General features: G+C 31.5%; 2 protein-coding genes across 2 annotated transcripts; both read left to right on the forward strand.

Annotated features, from left to right (window-relative positions):
* Positions 1-6,162: 6,162 nt before the first annotated feature.
* LOC133187154 (uncharacterized) lies at positions 6,163-8,245 on the forward strand. Its single transcript, XM_061322517.1, has 4 exons — positions 6,163-6,220; positions 6,499-6,566; positions 6,967-7,386; positions 7,605-8,245. Exons 2-4 carry the CDS (start codon positions 6,554-6,556, stop codon positions 8,093-8,095), a joined length of 924 nt encoding a protein of 307 aa, XP_061178501.1. The 5' UTR covers positions 6,163-6,220; positions 6,499-6,553; the 3' UTR covers positions 8,096-8,245.
* A 5,760-nt stretch (positions 8,246-14,005) lies between these two features.
* Positions 14,006-16,874, forward strand: LOC133187155 (uncharacterized). Its single transcript, XM_061322518.1, has 2 exons — positions 14,006-14,439; positions 16,330-16,874. The coding sequence occupies exons 1-2, from the start codon at positions 14,370-14,372 to the stop codon at positions 16,836-16,838; spliced, it is 579 nt and encodes a 192-aa protein (XP_061178502.1). The 5' UTR covers positions 14,006-14,369; the 3' UTR covers positions 16,839-16,874.
* Positions 16,875-18,779: the final 1,905 nt, after the last annotated feature.

Raw genomic sequence — 18,779 nt, forward strand, 5'->3', positions numbered from 1 at the left:
ATGTTAAAAATGATTACAATAGACTGTCTTTTAACAATTTGTTATCACTTTTGAAACAGACAACTTATGTCCTATTCCTTTTCTTATAAACTTTCACTATTTAATATTAATGTTTTCTTAATAAATTGCAGTAGCTCTGTTTCCATTTTCACAGCAAAATTTCGAACCCGAGGGTTTTGGTTAAGGGAACTGACTATTTCAAAAATTCATGACTAATTTACCTTTTGCAGGATGAATGGGTTAGGTAGAGCAAAAGACCACACTGCTTACCTCCGGGTACTTTTTAGGCTGGAGATGACGCCTTTCTCGATAAAATCTGCTATACTGCTATTGTGTAGAGACATTGTAACATTGATTTATAATATGCGATATCACTCATCCAAGTTGTCTAATATTGAGCAGGATAGCAATAGAGCTGCAACTTTGATGTCGGATAAGTTTGTTGCAATATTGTAATTCATTATTTCAATGACAGAAAAAAGAACGTTTATGAACTTCTATTGTTTATATTTGCGATGGAAGAACTAATTTTAAGCTTTGATTGAAATAACATTACATTATTGTCGTCTTGTACAATATTGATTTCTTCTATTATAATTTCCATTGCACAGAAATCTTTCTGATGAAACAATTTAATACCTTATTTTAGTCTAATTGATCATAAAGGTTTAAGTTACATACAGTTTTATCATAACAACACATTTTAACAGCAAAATATTATTCTAAAAATGCAGTTCATATTGCTTTAACATAACAATAACAAAACAAAGTTTACCTATCAAGGTAACTTTAAATTTTAGTCATGCATTTTAAATTTGAATTAGGTACTCTAGTACCGAGTACAATTACATCAAGGTAGTATTTGTATTTTTGATTGTATGTAAATAAGTTTCGCTGCTTTTGATCTCTTGTCTTTGATTATGTATTAGAAATATGCCGAACACAGCTCTGTATGAAAAAATATGAGACAGTTTGAGTCCCGTTAGGGTCGAAAATTGTCTGATATATATTTTTTTTTATACAGAATTGTATTCTGCTTATATCGTACTTAAGACAATGTCCTATAAACTTCATTTGCTGATTTACATATACCTGTTTTAACAATTGAAAAAAGTGGTAATGATCATTGAAAAAATTCTTTAAAAAATCCAGGCTTGAATGAAAAACTATTCAGTAATCTTTAATCAGCAACATAAATATTTGGATACTTTGTCAATGATTGTTTGGAGTTAAATGGAGAGTGGGTATGAACATTTCCCTACTTAAAAAATGCAAAATATTTTTAAGCAATGCGTTGGACTTAAGATATAAACAATCTAGTGAACTATATTTTTGGGAATGGAAACGAAAATGGACATGTGAACCCTGATTTGAGCTGAACAAACACAGAAAGTAAAGCAAATGCTGAAGGTAAAATTTCTAAGTCAATTGCTAAATTGAGAATAAATTTACAAAAAAATCATGCGTAATGGATAATTTTGTATCATAACCAGTATTCAACCTAGATGATGAATTCTCGAATTTTTAATTCTAAATTAAGTCATTATTTAAAATTTAATAAGCCTATTGCAAGTCCAGAGGGCTCAGGATTGATTTTTGGTCTGTTTGATTTCATTTTCTCCCTTTCATTTACAGATTTTAGTTTAATTGGCCTCCGAAATATGGCTTAAATATTGCCGACTCGGTGTTAAACAATATCAATCAATCAGTCAGTTTAATTGGAAGGTTAATTTTTCATTTTCAAATTCTGTTTTAAAATAATTATTGTAAATATAAGATTAAACATAGCTTAAACTGAGATAGTTTGAGATAAAAATAATATCAGGCTGCTCACTTATATCGGATTGTCAAAGGTAATATTTTAAGACTGCAAGAACAAAGGAATGACACCACACCAATGTTTTTAATTCTGGTTATCCAGTATCGAACATGCGTAATTTCTATGACATAAAAGTTTAAATAGATGCTTTTTATACACAAATAAAATTGCTTATACCTTGTTTGAGACAAAATCGAAACTAAATAAAACAAAACCAAAGCACAAACAAACAAACAAAACAAATAAGAAGTATGTTTACACAAAAAAAAGATAATAGTGTTTTATAAAAAAGTGATATATGAATGTATATAAAAATCAATGTAAAGACAAATTTTGTTATTGATTTAAAACTTTAATACTTTTCACAGGAATATGAAATAATTATGATGAAAGTTTTATTCAATTACTTTAATCTTGTTTATTAATCATCATTTCTACTCTTATCTTAGATTTAGTGCAATTTGGAGTGCACCATACCTTTTAAATGCAGAGGCATATTGTTTTAAATATTTTTAAAGTAAGGTAATCGATAAAGTCTAGTTCAAGGGGTCATGCACATCTAACACAAATGCTTCAATTTAACTTCAGAAGTTTAAAGAAGCCTGGAACAGTTGTATATTGCCGTTTTATTTACAATTTCAATTTTCTATTTTTATCAAAAATAATTCAAATTTGATGAGTGTAACTTGCATGAAAATTTTTATAATTCAATGACGAGGAATTTCTGTTAAAAAAAAAAATTACGTCAAACATCTACTTTGACACTATGAAAACTATAGTTAACTATAGTAATACCTTTCACACTTTGATATAGTGATCATTATGCAAACTTTCATTGCAGCCCGGAGGACCGGGCTGCTCTATGCATATAAGTTTAAGTGTTGGTATATGGGGATTGAGGTGGGAGAAGTTATTCAGAATTAAAGGTTTTCTAAACATTAAAAAGATTGTTAATCAGAATGTTCTTTCCCTTTATAAATTACGAGATACACAATATTATTTACTTCCATGAAGTGAATCTGTAAAAATATATATGTTTTTCATATTTAATATATAAAGTTGCTTATCATTTACTATCGAAAAAATGACAGGTCCCTTTTTTTTTAGAACATCGAATTTTACTTATCGCATAAAAACGTAAAAATGTACTTTACACAGTTCGTGTTTTATCTTCTTAAAGTGAAATATATTTTTGAAAATAGGTGATGCATGTGTCTGGTTTCAAATTATATTTTATGCAGCCAATTAACATTTACTTGAGGAATTGATAAAGTTTAAAAGAGTATCGTTTTTGTTCGATTTTCATCCGACTATAAGTTTTCAAAATATTCTCGACTATCGTCTCCATCATTTAGACGCATGCCTTTTTCACACATATCGAAGCGGTTTGATGATAAAGACTCATTTCCATTGTTTACTTTATTTATTTCCCGGGCGACAATAGATGGTTACATCAATGTTTTCTTGTTTACTATAGTGATCACTATGACACTAAAGTTATCACTATGACACTAAAGTTATCACTATGAAAACTTTCATTTACTAAGGTTATCAATCTTATATACTTTATATCGTTGTTTATAAGATGATAACTCTATACATTTACATCTTGTTTTATGTACTTAATGCTATTAATATAATTTGCTTTAATAATATGAAAAAGACCAGGTAAAATGAAAGACAAAGAATATTCATTTTAGAAATTTTTAGCCAGTCGCAATCATTGAAAAACACGAAGTTTCAAAAAGAATCGCTAAAATAAAATTTAAATAAACCGTACTGCATGCAACGTGCATGGAATTATTTGAAATACAAGACATCAACAAATAAATTTGGTAAAATGAGAAAATCTGTAAAACAGGATATTATCTATATTGTGCAATTAATGTTAAATTATTGAGACTTTTATCACAGAACACTTTTGACACTTTGATTTTCTATAGTGATAACTTTGAAAAATATGATTTACTTTAGTGATAGCTTTCAAAACTTGGATTTACCACGAGGGTTGTTCGGAAAGTTCGTGGACTTCTGTCATATCTTTTTTATTAAGCGTCGTAATTTATCCAAATTTCGTAGAAATATTTAAACAATAAATTCAAATGATTTGTATTAAAAATTTTAAAAATATCTTGATTTATTTCAATCTTATTAGGAGTTCAAAAATGCGAAAATTGGTTCGCGGAGCAAGTCAAAATTTAGTAATTTACAAACAATACAATAATTAAAGTTTGTAGTCATATACTGTGTAAAATGGCTCAAAACCACAAAAATCTAGACGATCAAAGTAAGAATTGTTACATTGTTTCATATTCCAAATTATGAATTAATAGTTTGCTGCGTTGAAAAGAAATCAATTTATGAAGATAGGTAGACTTCAATGAAAACGGCAAAAAAGTTGAGGTCTTAGAAAGTCACGGAGCAGCAGTTTACGATACAATTTCCTGCTGTACTCTGTAAAAAGTCAGAAAAAACCTAAAAATGTTGTAAGAAGCATGAAATATCTCAAAAGCGAGTCATGCATGTGTGTATGTAAATGGCCCAGGCGGTATTTGAATGATATAATAGACTCTTTATCAAAAGAGGACGATCTATGAGGAAATAGATTATCTGTAAAAATCTAGTAACCAAAAATGGTTGCTGATCTTGTGAAACCATAGTTAAGCGGTAAAAAAAAGAAAACACTGACAAACAAAAATATGAGACTGAAACAGTTTTTAGCAAAACAAATTTCAATTGATAGAGACACGCTTTTAATGAGCCGATTTTGGACCAGACTTTGTGAAATGTATAAGGGGAATATTTTGAGAACCTCCTGACGCTATATTTTTGACGTTATAATGTTTTTTTAGAGTGCTCCGGGTTATCAAACATGTTGATTTTAAAATGAAGTAAATTGATTTCTATTACATCGAATTGAATGAAACTAAACACTTCAATAAAATAAATATTTTCAAACATGATATTGTGCTTATTTTAAATTTCTTGAAAGTAGTATAACGAAGATTAACATCGTCCACGAACTTTTCGAACATCCCTCGTTTAGTGATAATTATGACATTATAGTGATAACACTATATTAACACTTAACACTTAAGATTAACACTTAGTGATAACTTTGAAAACTTTGATTTACTATAGTGATAACTTGAAACTTTGATTAACTATAGTAAACTCTAGTAAACTATGGTATTTTTTGTTAGGGTTATTCTTAATGTTTATGTTTTATCGGGTGTGTTCAATTCGTTTGCTCTGCACACATCACTTAGCACGGACTGACAAAACTGATGAGATGAATTTGCTTTTTTTCAGTTTTTACTCCGAATTTTCTGTATTAAAGTTATGATATTGTTCATTAATACACAGCAAATTTTGCCAAAAGTTTACTTCGTGGAAGTGCGAGGATGCGTGTTAATCAAACGCGTCCCAAAGTTCGTATTTTTGATAATTTCTAGATAAAAGAGTTGCTCAACACACTTTTGTAATATTTCTGTGTGAAATGCTCCAGCAACATATAAGTCATGATATTAAACTGAAAATACTAGAAAATATTAACCTCAAATCTGTAACCGAGCCCCTTTTAAATTTCATGACATATTCAATATGTTTATACAGGATTTAATAACAAAGTACCACATTTTGGGCATTTCCTAATGATTGTTTACTGAATTTTATCTCTTTATTCGATATTAGTAATTGCCAAAAAGGCAATTTCATTTGTAAAATGGTTCATTAAGTAGTTGTAAAGAGTTCGTTTAGTTGATCAAACCTTTCAGCGCTAAGTTAATTACATTAATATTTTACTTATAAGAACTGTTTGTGCTATAAATATTTCAACATTTAGTCCAGTCTATTCAGATAACCAGTACAATATGATCACACACGGTGAAAATCATTTCAATCCATGAAAATACAAAATTCTTTGGCTTAATTACAAATACTCTGCCAAATTTTTCCGATGACATCGTTGAGGCTCCCCATTAGGTCAATGACTTGTTTAATAACGTGTCATAACTGAAGATTAGACATCGTGTTATAACTTCTGACAATGTACTTGAGAAAAGAAAAAGTAAGAAAAATCAGTTTTCCTAATTGGACATAACTCTGCATGTAAGTTATCAAAATATGTTTCATAATGCAGAAAAAAATATTTGCATTCAAGTGCTGTCTTTGTATCTGATGGTTTTGAAAACAATTGGAACACTTACAAAGAAAAATATTTAACTCCATTCATATAAATGTTGGCCAGTACTCAACATTTTTTCGGTCGGTATCTCTAGATAGAAAGTAGGGTACATGAGGTGTTTTTAAATTTAGACCATTACCTGTATTTCAGAGAAATGATATCTAGGGTTAATATTTGGTCATTACAGCTGCAAAACATGGACCTAGGACAACAAGGTACGTATAGCAATGATTTAAGATTTATTTCCGTTAATCGCTACAGTCTTTCAATTAATATATATGTTTATTTGAATTTTAAAAGCGTGAGCATTGCACCCGTAGTTTTTGCAAAGAAAAATTAATACGCCCAAATCTAATGTTAACTTAAATAAAATAATGATAACTACCCACCTAGTAATTTGATGCAACAATGATAACAAATGTAATGATTTTGTATTCTTTTCGTTGAAATGAAATCCTGATTTTTTTCTCATGTTTTCCCCCTTTTATAATAGATTACGGGAATCTTGAAAAACGTCCTTCCAGTAAATGACCCTTTAAAGAGTAAACATGGAATATCCAGGTAAGTATTTTGCATTTCAGTACATCTCTTATTTTGTGTTCACGTGTTTGATTTCTCTGCTCAAGGTGTTCTACATGTACATGTACATTACCTGAGTAAGAATTGCAGTAATTTGCTTTCACATGTTTTAGTTGCACTATTAAGCAAACTTCAAATTTAGCGAGTCGTCGTAGTGTGCGAATAAGAATTCTGTGAATTTTGTAGATGATTTTGTCCCTTTCTTTGCGATTTTTTTTTTTTTTTTTTTTTTTTTTTTTTTTTTTTTTTTTTTAGAAATTCGGCTTCTCATATTTTCGCAGTGTACTTGTATTGTCGATTATAGCAATCACATTTATTCTTTAAGAATACCATTAAGGATCAAATAAAAGAATTTGATTAATCTTTTGTTTTTCTTTTACAGCGAACACAAAGAAAGCAAAAGAGACCAGATGTGAATGTCCTGACTGTGTACGTTTCCATTCCCTTGAACCTAGCACTACAAATACTGGCTCTGAAATTCGTGATCCTTACGATCAAATAGATGAAACCCCTTTGCAAGTTCCTGAAGTTCATGCTCAGGATGAAACTGATAGAAACAGACTCGGGGGAGCTTCTGCAGATTTATCTATCAACCAACAAACAAATTCTACGGAAATTTCAACCTCTTCCAGAAATCTTGATCCCACATCGGAACACGAGGACTGTACCTGTTACAGATATAAGAGGTCTGCTGCAAAAAGTCAGCCCATTCCGACTAGATCAGTCTGTTTAGAGAGCAGTATATTACGAACGATGTCATTTACAATTCTCTACAGCATTCCCAGGGGATCCACTACTGTCAGTAAGTTTCTAAGGGCTTCTCTTAAGTACTCTCATAAAAGCAGGACAAGGTTTAAGAACATTTTTTGCTTGAATTATAATTTTTGAACACCATTTATAGAGGCAAAATGTTGCAGACACTTTGTGATAGCAAAATAATATTATAAGCTTGTTAATATAATAAACATTTGTCTACTTTGATATACATGTAATTTATTTTATGTTATTCTATTGTTTCAGATGCAGAAAAACCAATTATCTATTTGACATTTTCCGATGAAAGTAAGAGACACACACGTGAAATTAGGAAATTGTGTGAAAAACTGAGGGATTCACTTGAATTTTCTGTGAAATGTGATAAATACGATGCGCTTAGAAAAGTAGGAGAACTGAATATTCATGGTTGGAGAGACTTAAACTACGGAAAAGCTAAATGGATACTCTTCTGTATTTCGCCTGGTTATAGCAAAGCGCTAAGAGCAGGAGAGTACAACAGTCCAGTGGCTGAAATAAATGAACAAGAGCAAGGCATTGTCTACATTCATAACATTGCAAGGGCAGAGTTTCAGCAGAATGGTAGCAAAAACTACCGTATGATACCGTTACTGTTTACAAAAACTAAAGCCTCTGTATCTGATATTCCATACTTTTTAAGTTCCTCGCCATATTTCATGTTTCCTGAACATAAAGAGGATTTATTTCGCTTATTAAGAACCCAAAGACAACATTGACAGTTAGTAGAACAAATGTGTCTTACACATCTTACACCATTCTGATTCATGAACAACATGTATTTCATATTTCCAACTGATTTTTAATGTATGTACAATGATATTCATAACAAAACAGTTCTTTATTAGCTACATAGAAAAAAATCAAAATCTCTTAATATAATGTGGTTTTCCTTATTTTCCCTGATATTGAAATAAAGGTATCCAATGTATTTTCCAATATATTTTAAAATTATGGTATTGTATCTTTTACAAAGAAAGAGTTAACAAGTACTCCTTCTTGTGGCTTCTGATCAGGTGTCCGTGTTTTTGTCCTGTTTACTATCCGTGTAATGACGATGACGTAAGAGATCATATCATTTTTGGCGTTATTTCAAAAATAATTCGGAGCAGGTGAATGCAACTATGAGTTTCTATTTGACCTTTTTTGAGAAAAGCAAACATAAATTAGATTTAAATGTTCAATTGTATGTCAACTTCAAAACTGGAAACTTGACTTTCATGGCAATAATTCATCTTAAATCAAAGTGATATAAACATTTTTTTGTTAAATAGATAACACGAATACTGTATTTGATTGCACATCTTCATTAAGTTCATATTTAAAAATTCAAGAAAAATTTATTATTTCAAATCTATAATTAGAAGTTATCATTTTTTCTAATTGATGCTCATTGATACATTTCATAAAGGCAAATTAAGGTTTAATTATTTGAAAAAAATGTTTCCATGAAATGATACAGTTAATAAGTAAGAAATCTATATAACAACATATAAATAACAATGGATATAGCTATACAAATCTCAATTTAGCCGCAATTGCCATCGAAAACCTCACGTAGACAATGTAACCAATGAATGCGTTTTCAGCTCAAATGATCCGAAGGCTCAATTAAGTGAGCTTTTCTGATCAAAAAGTGTCCGGCGTCCGTCTGTCGTCTGTAAACTGTTCACATTTTCGACTTCTTCTCAAGAACCACTGGGCCAATTTCAACCAAACTTGCCACAAAGCATCCTTGTGTGAAGGGAATTCAAGTTTGTTCACGGGAAGTGCTGCGCCCTCTTTCAAGGGGAGATAATTAGGAATTCGTAAAAATTTGGTGGCATCTTTTAAAAATCTTCTTCTCAAGAACCACTGGGCAAGAAAAGATGAAAATTATGTGAAAGCTTTATTAATCAGGTCTGGGCGGGCCTCCGTTTTTGGAGGGTAGCTAGATTCAATATGGCAGCCAAATTTTTTACCATATATGGAAACCGCATTGCATTGTGGGATAGTTTAGCCTCCAATTTCAGAGGATGATATAGGTAATTTTCAAACGCCTCGTGCCTACCTTTAATCAAAAAGTGCAAGCACCAGAGTACATGTAAATTAAAGTTCAAACATTAAACTATCGATTGTATGTGGCGATTTGAGATTCTATGTCTAGAATGTTTACAATACACTTTCAAAGCTGGCACTTCTTGCACTCCGTTTTTACTTAATATTTCTTAGCCTTTTGTTATATTTTTATGCTCTTCCCTATCAATACAAATAAAAAGGGACTCAAATAATATTATTTTCATATTTTCTCTTAATTTAAAAATGGAGAAAAAAAAGAAAAACAGAAGGAAACGTATTTTAAACACAAAATGTACTCTGCCTTATAATTTAATACTATAAAAAAAATAAATTATTTGAAATGCATATATAAATAAATAAAATAGATAATTTAACATGTTTACTAAGAAATTAACGTTATTATATACATGTTCATACATATGTATATATAAATTAAAACCAGGGACCTATATACTAGTATATAGGTCCCTGTTAAAACAAAATATTACAAAAATGATATGTTTCAGGATTATTCATTAAATGAAATACTAGTAATACTTAAACTTAATTTTTCAAAAAAATTATGTATCAATTTGTAAACCGTTTAACACATACCGAACCGAACACATACGGTACCGAAAATCAGCTTGGTTATAATTAATGTCTCAGACAGGTAAGGGTAATCGTTGTTAACTAAGCTTTAAAGTTTAATTAAAACTAAATAATTGATTGACAGCAATTACAAAATAAATGTTATATTGATTTAATATCTCGATTTATACATCATCACATGATATTTTACGTTTTGTTTGTTACGGTTCATAAACTGATAAATGCAAGAGTTGCTGTTATTTGTTTGGTTAAGAGTTAACTGCCCTTTGTTTTGAAAAGTCCGGTAGGTGGCAACACCTCTATCCTCTGTTTTTAGAGCACAAAATCTATCCTCCAAAAACAGAGGCCGCCTAGACCTGTTGATAATCTAGATTCAAATTTGTTCATATCATAACCCCCTGGGGTAGGGCGGGGCCACAAGAGGGGGTCAAAGATTTACATAGGAATATGAAAGAAATGTATTTTAAAAAAATGATTAGTCATATTATTACAGAAGTATCCTCAGGTAGTGTAGATTCAAGTTTGTTCCAATCATGACCCCTGGGGGTAGGGCAGGGCCACAACATGGGGATCAAAGTTTAGCATAGGAATATATAGGAAATGTCTTTAAAAATCTTCATCTTCTGGAACAGCTAAGCCATTAGTAGACATATTAATACAGAAGTATCCTCAGGTAGTGTAGATTCAAGTCTGTTCAAATCATGACCACTGGGGGGGGGGGGGGGGGAGGGGGTTAGGACGGGGCCACAACAGTGGATCAAGGTTTACATAGGAATATATAGGTGTAATTGTTAGGGTCATTTTAGTAAAACGCATTGAAGACTTTAAATAGTGGAATGACCTGAACTCCCTTGGAATGGACTAGCCTAAGGGTATATAAGGCAAAGCTTTTGGAAAGTCAGAGGCATTCAGAAGGTAGCTGTAGAAGTTGGATGATGAATCAGCAATGAAAAAGTTAGGTATTCCATCCTAATAGCAAAAGATTCAATGAAATTGAATGCAAAATGGATGAAAGGTTATGAATACTCAGTATATTTAGACATAATTCCCATTTATTACTATAAGCATGTAAGGGTGGGATGTGTCCTGATTTATGACCTTGAATTTTGGTAAGAGTTATCTCCCTCTGTTTTTATTTAATTAAAAAAAATCAATTTCAAGAAACTTATAAAACTGGTAAAAAAAATTTCAATTATCATTCTATTTCTAATGTTTAAGCGCATTTTTCCACTACAGTATTTATGGATAATCTTATTATTTGAATTTTTATTTTTAAAAAATTGCCCCCATAGACTTCAATGCAATCTTTGTTAAGTACTTACTGCTAAGTTAATTGCATTTTTGAAGCTTCCTCTTGGTAAATCCTTTTCTACTGTAAAATGCTTTAAATTAATATCAGAGTATTATGTATGTGAGGGACAGTTAAGGATAGAGGATGGAAAACCTTACGGATAAGAGCAAAATAAAAGTATAAAAGTTATGAACACCAGTGGCAAGTATCCTAGGGAATTGATGTTAAGTCTGGGTGTAGTAAATCTGAAGAAGATTGAGACAACTGGTTCTTATCTATCAATGTGAACCTAAGGGAGAAACACGGTGCAAGCAGTACCTTACCCAGTTCCCATCTCTAGATAAGAGAAATTTAAGTACTGTGTGATATACCCCCAGACAGAGCTGTCTTAATAATCATTCCAATCATTAACTCATACAGAGAAAAAGGAATACTATATATCCCTTGTACAAATCTGATCATACCATTACATAGAAAATTTCTTTGAAATCTTCTTCTCAAGAACAACTAAGCCATTATTAGTCATATTTATACAGATCGAAGCAAGGTATAGTAGAATCAAGTTTGTTCAAATTATGCCCAGGGGTTGGGGGCACAACAGAGGGTCAAAGTTTTGCATAAGAATATATAGGAATCATCTTGAAAAAATCTTTTGCTCAATAACAGCAAAGCCATGATTAGTCATATTATTATAGAAGCATCCTCAGGTAGGTAGATTCAAATTTGTTCAAATTTATCGTGGGAAATGTGGGACCACAATGAGCAATCAGAGTTTTACATAGGAAGACATAGAAAAAAAATCTTTAAAAGTCTTCTGTTTAAGAACAGCAAAGCCTTGATTAGTAATATTGATATTGATATTGAAGCATCCTGAGGTAGTCCCCCCTTTAAAACTTTTCAATACTGAACTGATTTCTGCTTCTCCCTAGCCAGTGTGCTCGTGTGAGCGATGTGACCAATGGGCTTCTTGTTAAAAAATCTTTTGATTCCTCAATTAAGGTGAAATGGGAATAAACTTCTGCAAAAAGCTGCATTCATATGGATATCTGACAAATAAAAATGCTGTGTTTGCTTCATGTGGCATCAAAGTCAGTAAAAATTTTAAGAATGGAAGCAATGAATGTTACGAGTACACGAGTCTTCATCGCTAGCGTTATGTAGAATTGACCACTAAAATTAACTGCTCTATGTAATTTAAAAGGAAGAGATAAGGAGAAATGCCAAATTGTAGTAAGTGCGCATGTACTGATCAGGACTGAAAATTGCAATAGCTTAGTTCTAGAGTTTTTGGGAATCTCTACAACCTAACACTTGTATCTGTAGAAGTACATTTTCCGCATGGTATTAATTTACGCTATGTATGCCGTCACACATTTTTCTGCGGGAAATTGTCCCAGCGTGCCAGCGTACTGAAAGTACATGTAAGGATATTGTGGTAATCTAGGAGATCCGCGTAATTTTCTACCAGCGAATTGAACAGAAATTGTGATTTCGTGAAATTTTGAACCCGTGGAAAAAGTACCGTTACAGTATTTGACAAAAGTTGCAGATTGTAGAAACTTGGTTAAGGCTTCTACAAAAATTGTTAAGGTATGTATAAATTTTAATAAGTTTGACGACATGTGTGTATTTGAATTGATTTGACAAAGGCACTGAAGATTGGGCTTTGTTGGAAAATTACCAGAAAATTCTGTTTTATTGTAAACTTAAGAAATGTTAAATGAAAGATGAATATTTGCTTATTTTATTCCAAAATGAAAGCATGCTTCATACTTATTTCGGGATCTTTACTTTGAGCTTATTTCTTCCAATAATCTTAGGTAGGCCTTTTTCCTTTTTTTTTTGGGGGGGGGGGGGGCATACCTCTTGTGTCCATTTGTTTTCTTGAATAAGGATACATGTAAGAATGGTTATGCACTAACTTTCTATAAAAAGAAAAAATGGAGGCAAATGCTTCAATTTTTGTTTTACTGAGAATGATATGTTCTTATGTACTTGTATGATAAAATAGCTTTTCCAAAAAATCTTGCCTTTATCATTGTGGACATAAAAGAGAACATACAAAATTTATCTCCCTTTTAAAAAGTTGTTTAAAGTTTATAATAAATCTGGAATGGCCATTATCTTAAAAAAATCATGGGCAAATTGTTCCCAAGCATAGCTGAGGTCATTTAAGGGCTCTTATCAAGCATGGCTTTACAGAAGACACCTAGCAAACGTTTGTTCCTTATATATGGTGATTATCCAAATATATATCCACCCAAAGTCCTGTGCCCTCGATCATTGTCCACTGAAAGCTACGAAATAGAACATGCATTTCATAACTGGACATAATGATGGGGAAAACTTCATATTATCATGTAGACTTCTGTGACCGATTGGTTTCTTAATGTAAGAAAGATTTAAATTTATTTTTAAATTGCTTAAATCGCTCAGGTCACAGTCAGGTGCTCCTGTTGTTAGGATAACAAACCGTCACCGGTGACCTAAAATTTGCTTTTGGTATAACCACGTGACGTGCTTGTATATACATATGTGTTTATCAACAAAGACGGGGTATTGGAAAATATGTCTGCCAAAGGACTTTCAATCAGATTTGGTAAGGACAATATAGAGTTGGACTGATAACCGGTTCTATAATTGCTTCTAAATGCATTCTGTAAATCTTAAATTTTATTTCAGATGACTCATGCTCTTGTCGGGACTGTCAAAGTTATCAAAGTCATATAAAAAATGAATCCTTTGCAAATTATGTGATATGTGAAGATTTAAGTCCGGGTCGATGTAAAAACTATTTGTTTCACCAAACTTCAATTGAAAGTAATATACAAAGAATTGCGTTTCCCAATCCATTTCCGAACTCAACCTTGTCTCTCAATTGCCCATCTCTTCCCAAATCAGTGTTCGAAAATGTGTCTCAGTCTCAACGTACAGAACATTTGAGCAGTAACGATTTAAGTTATACAGGAAATCAGTCAGAGCAGAAAAATGATCTTTCCAGCATCGGAAACCATTCAGTCAGTACTGGACATTTACCGAACAATTGTAATGATATGGACGATTTCAAAGACCGACCATCCATTTCTCATAGTGCACCACAGTTAAGCAGCAACATACCACGTTGTAAGTACATGTACTTATTATGCTTATGTACAAAATATTCTACTCGTATATTAACATGCACTCCATACAATTTAAACAATAAAATGCTTTCTTTGGTTGGTTGTTTGAAAAAAAAATATTGCAGTCGTTGCAAAAAAAAAACAAAAAAAAAAAAAACATTACCAGCGTAAGCGGGTTATGTAATTTTTCTGCAATAGCTTCAACGTTTAAGTCCACAGTTTAACAAAGAAAGAAAGACATCTTATTGTTTATATCTAGGACAGTAAAAATAATCATATAAAGAAGGATTAAGTACGTTAAATATTGTATCATTGATGTGCACGTCATATTGTGTTTCATTGATGGAAGAGCCACTGCTCAAGAAATCCATATAGGTGGCTTACTTAACGGCGTTAAAGTATTGTTAAGTTGCTGTCCTTCAAAAGGACTGCAATACGTGGACAATAGGCATGTTTTTCTGTTAAAAAATAAAAAAAATATTCTTTTGTATAAATGAAAATATGTGGGTACAGCCCACTAATACATTTCCCATAGGTGAGAATGTTAACGTTTTCTCACACAGCTCCTCCCCTAATTTTCGTTCAAGGATGGGACACCCCTCAAATGAAAGCTCGTCAAATTCTCTCTCACTGATTAAAATCTCGAGGTGGCATGTCAGATTCGTTTTCCGCTAAAATGCACATGTTCGCAAAAACATCTGAAAATGAAAGTAAAAGTACGGTAATTCCCAAAGTCAGATATCAACAATTCAAACAAGAACATATCAAACAATTCAATTCCTTTCCTTCCAAAGTTAACACAAAAATGAAAATGGTTTTGAACGTGAAATTTTCTCTTCTTTCATATATATCAAGCATCTTTAGTTCAAATGGCTTATTTTATATACTGCTTGCAAGTTAAGGAACTATTTCGTTTTAGTGAACTACTTTCTTTCCCTACTCTAGCAATAATTAGAGGTATGTATCCATGTGTTGTAGAAAGTTTTTATCTTGAAACTTGTAATTTTTCACCTCAATTTGACGTAATAGTCTAATTACTAAAACTGTAATACATGTATCTAAATCTGGATATCGATTATTCTTCATCAAGCATCTGATATAGCCTTGAACTTTAAGATGGGATGTTGAAATGAAATGGGTCATCCATGTATCACAATTACCACATATGTGAAATGGGTTGCTCAAGCCAAGAATTGAAAATATGGTCCATGTTTAAGCAGTGCTGATCGCCTTGACTGGGAAGATATTTCCATTGAGGAAAGGAGGCATTTCTGTTGACGACAGCATATATTATAACAGCCCATAGGAATCGGGGAGAGGGAGGCAATAAAATTTACAGTTGTTCCCGTGCAATAATTTTGCCCGTAAAATTATACAATAGAAATTTAAGCTAATTTACGGTCATTCCACCATCAAAAAAAGTTAGATTTTATTTTGCCATCCCAGAATTTCTGTAATTTGTTGACTCCCACATCCTCAAATTGTTTTTAATTCCAGCTGTAAAGTCATCTGGCATCTTCCGCTTTTTGAAATGTTATCCTATCTTAACCGTAAATGTTATTTTTAGCAAATATATACACCTGTACATATCTAGAGTAGAGTATTTTATTAACAGATTTAGAATCTGGATCCATAAAAATAAACAAATAAAATGTACAGAATTTATACAAGTTGTCCTAGAGGCGAACTGTCTAGCATTCTGAAGCATGTACAATCTTATACTTATCCCGGTAGCATCCGGCTTAACCTTGCTTATATATTTATATATATTTTCTGTGTTGACGACAGGATCCATGCAATAAACGACTTAGCATTTCATAAAGAATAAAGGATATAATATTCAGAGGACGTGAATATATAATGATAAATACTATGCATTGTGTCATTTCAGGCATCTGCAAGGATAGTCCAATTGTCTACGTAACATTTGCTTCTGGAAGCAAGAGGCATGAAGATGAAATAAGGGATTTGTGTGAGCTATGTGACAGAGCAGGATTTACTGTTAAATGTGACAGTGACAGGGCACTGATGGAAAATGGCGAGTTGAACGTTAATCAGTGGCGGGATATTAACTTTCAGCGGGCTGCACTCGTTTTGTTCTGCATTTCACCAGCTTATAACGGAATGGTTAATTTGCTGGAGGAAGATGACATAGCCACAGCAGAAGAAAATGATCATTTAAAGGGAGCTTTATACATTTTTAATTTAGCTAGAGCTGAGCTCGTTGACTCTTACTCAATTGATAGGCGCTTTTTCTGTGTTTTGTTCACGAATGCAGGAGGGAAGCTGGAAGTCCCGAGGTGCTTTACACCTTATTCAAAGTTTAAATTTCCTGGAGAGTCAGAAATTCTCATCAGTGCAATGCAACATCGTTATAAACGTAATCAAAGAAGACAATAAAAATTTACAATACTTCATTCCATATCAATATAACAATCTTTTTATTGTATACGTAGTTAAATGGGGAAAAACACATTTTTCGTGAATTTCAATAGTTGTCTTTGTGGATTCTAACGCTCTTATTTACATAGCAATTGTAGAAAGAGAGAGAATTCTTTTTAAAAGAATGCTTCTGAAATATGACATTTAGCAATACTGAACTGGAATTTCCATGGAATTCCAGTGTTTAAATTTAAATCTGCGTCATTAGGGGTGTGTCTGTGTACTATCAAAAACTGGTTTTCAAATATATATATATATATATATATATATATATATATATATATATATATATATATATATATATATATATATATATATATATATATATATATATAGTTATTTAAAAAATTAATTAAGATATCTGTTTTAGTTTAGTCAACAAGCTTTCTTAAAAGAAGTATTTTTTGTTCATTTGATACCATTTTATTTTAATCTTTGAGATACAAAATGGCAACTCTTGGCAATAATAGGCCATGGTTGTGTATTACCATTTATATGATACTAAAATGTTAAATGTTTATTGGCAGATGCGGGATTTCTCGAGCTTTCAAAATGACGACTCTTCAAAATGAATTTTATAAACTTGTATTTGTTGCATTTTAACAAAATTACTTTGCTTGTGGTTTAGTGAAAAGAGATAAAAGTAATGATATTTTAAGAGTTTTTTTTTTCAATTTAATTCTAAGCCTTTGAATGCATTGAACAATAGACTATAATTGCAGAGACATTTCAATTTCATGTAGACAGAATGGAATGGATCTGAAACAGAGATACCTGAAAGTAGATACCAAGACAACCTTTGTGTTTACTTGGCAATGCTTGAAGTAATTACTAAGTATCAAAGCAAATTTTCAAAAACTAAAGTTATTAAATAATGCAAGAGTGTCCTCCTGTCATTAAAGGTACATGTATTTACTGCGGTATTTGTCATAGTAGAAACGACTCCGTTGATTGTGGTAAATAAATTTCTTAAATTAAAGCTCTTATCTCTTTCACACCACTTCACCGTATCGAGGTCCCAAGACAATGGATTGAAATATTTTTAGATTTAAAAACATGGGTACAAATGTATTGATACCTTAGATAAAAATAGGAAACTGTGTACGTGACAAGATAAACTGTGTACGTGACAAGAGAAAGGGCAAGGTCCCTCATTAACAATTATCTGTAACCGACACTTGGTATTCAGAGGTTGTTTAATGATGGGTGGAAATATTCATAAACATATGCAAGGCTAATTTTTCAGCTTTTTTATATAAATTTGTACGCCAAAAATCAGATCGAGAAATTTCAAGCTATATAAACATGCCCTATAAGTTTTCCAATATTTTCATCAATTGCGATTAATGATGATCATATTATGTATAAGGCATTATTTGGATTGTGAAAGCATGTAAGCTAGGGAGTATTTTGTCATTAAAAAAATAGGATTAAAGGCCTTTTTTACATTTGCAGTAAGGTATGTACCCATCAAAACTAAGGTATGTATAAGTAACAATAAAAAAAGACAAATATATTATACAGTTTTGGCATTTTCTTTTTTTCTAACAAGAATGAAGTAGTTCGTATCTTCACGCTCAAAGTAGTTTAAATAATTTTAAACATTTGGAATGAAAATAAAATTCGGGGTATTGAAGAACTAATTTCAGAAAGAAAAAAATGTTTAAAAGCCCGAAGGTAATAATGCTAATTTTAAAAAAAATTATCAAATTTTTAATATTGTTTTTACAAAATTACAAAAGATATAAACAATGTGAATACGATTCAACAATTCGGAGTTCAGTGTAGAGTGTATAATATGTGAACCGATGTGAAAAATTACATGTTTTAAAATGGATTTTGTTGAATTATGCAGACTGCATGCAGATCTTTTTTCTTTACTTCCACAAAACAGATAAA

This window comes from Saccostrea echinata, unplaced genomic scaffold (assembly GCF_033153115.1).
Source record: "Saccostrea echinata isolate AGI-Se365-2 ecotype Australia unplaced genomic scaffold, CSIRO_AGI_Sech_v1 ptg000014l, whole genome shotgun sequence".
In the NCBI taxonomy this organism is placed as follows: domain Eukaryota; kingdom Metazoa; phylum Mollusca; class Bivalvia; order Ostreida; family Ostreidae; genus Saccostrea; species Saccostrea echinata.

Bases quoted from the DNA above. Each gene is read 5' to 3' on its own strand.
- LOC133187154 (XM_061322517.1), top strand. The intron at 7,387-7,604 runs GTAAGTTTCTAA...CTATTGTTTCAG, and splicing joins CAGGGGATCCACTACTGTCA to ATGCAGAAAAACCAATTATC.
- LOC133187155 (XM_061322518.1), top strand. From the start codon at position 14,370: ATGGACGATTTCAAAGACCGACCATCCATTTCTCATAGTGCACCACAG. The intron at 14,440-16,329 runs GTAAGTACATGT...GTGTCATTTCAG, and splicing joins AAGCAGCAACATACCACGTT to GCATCTGCAAGGATAGTCCA.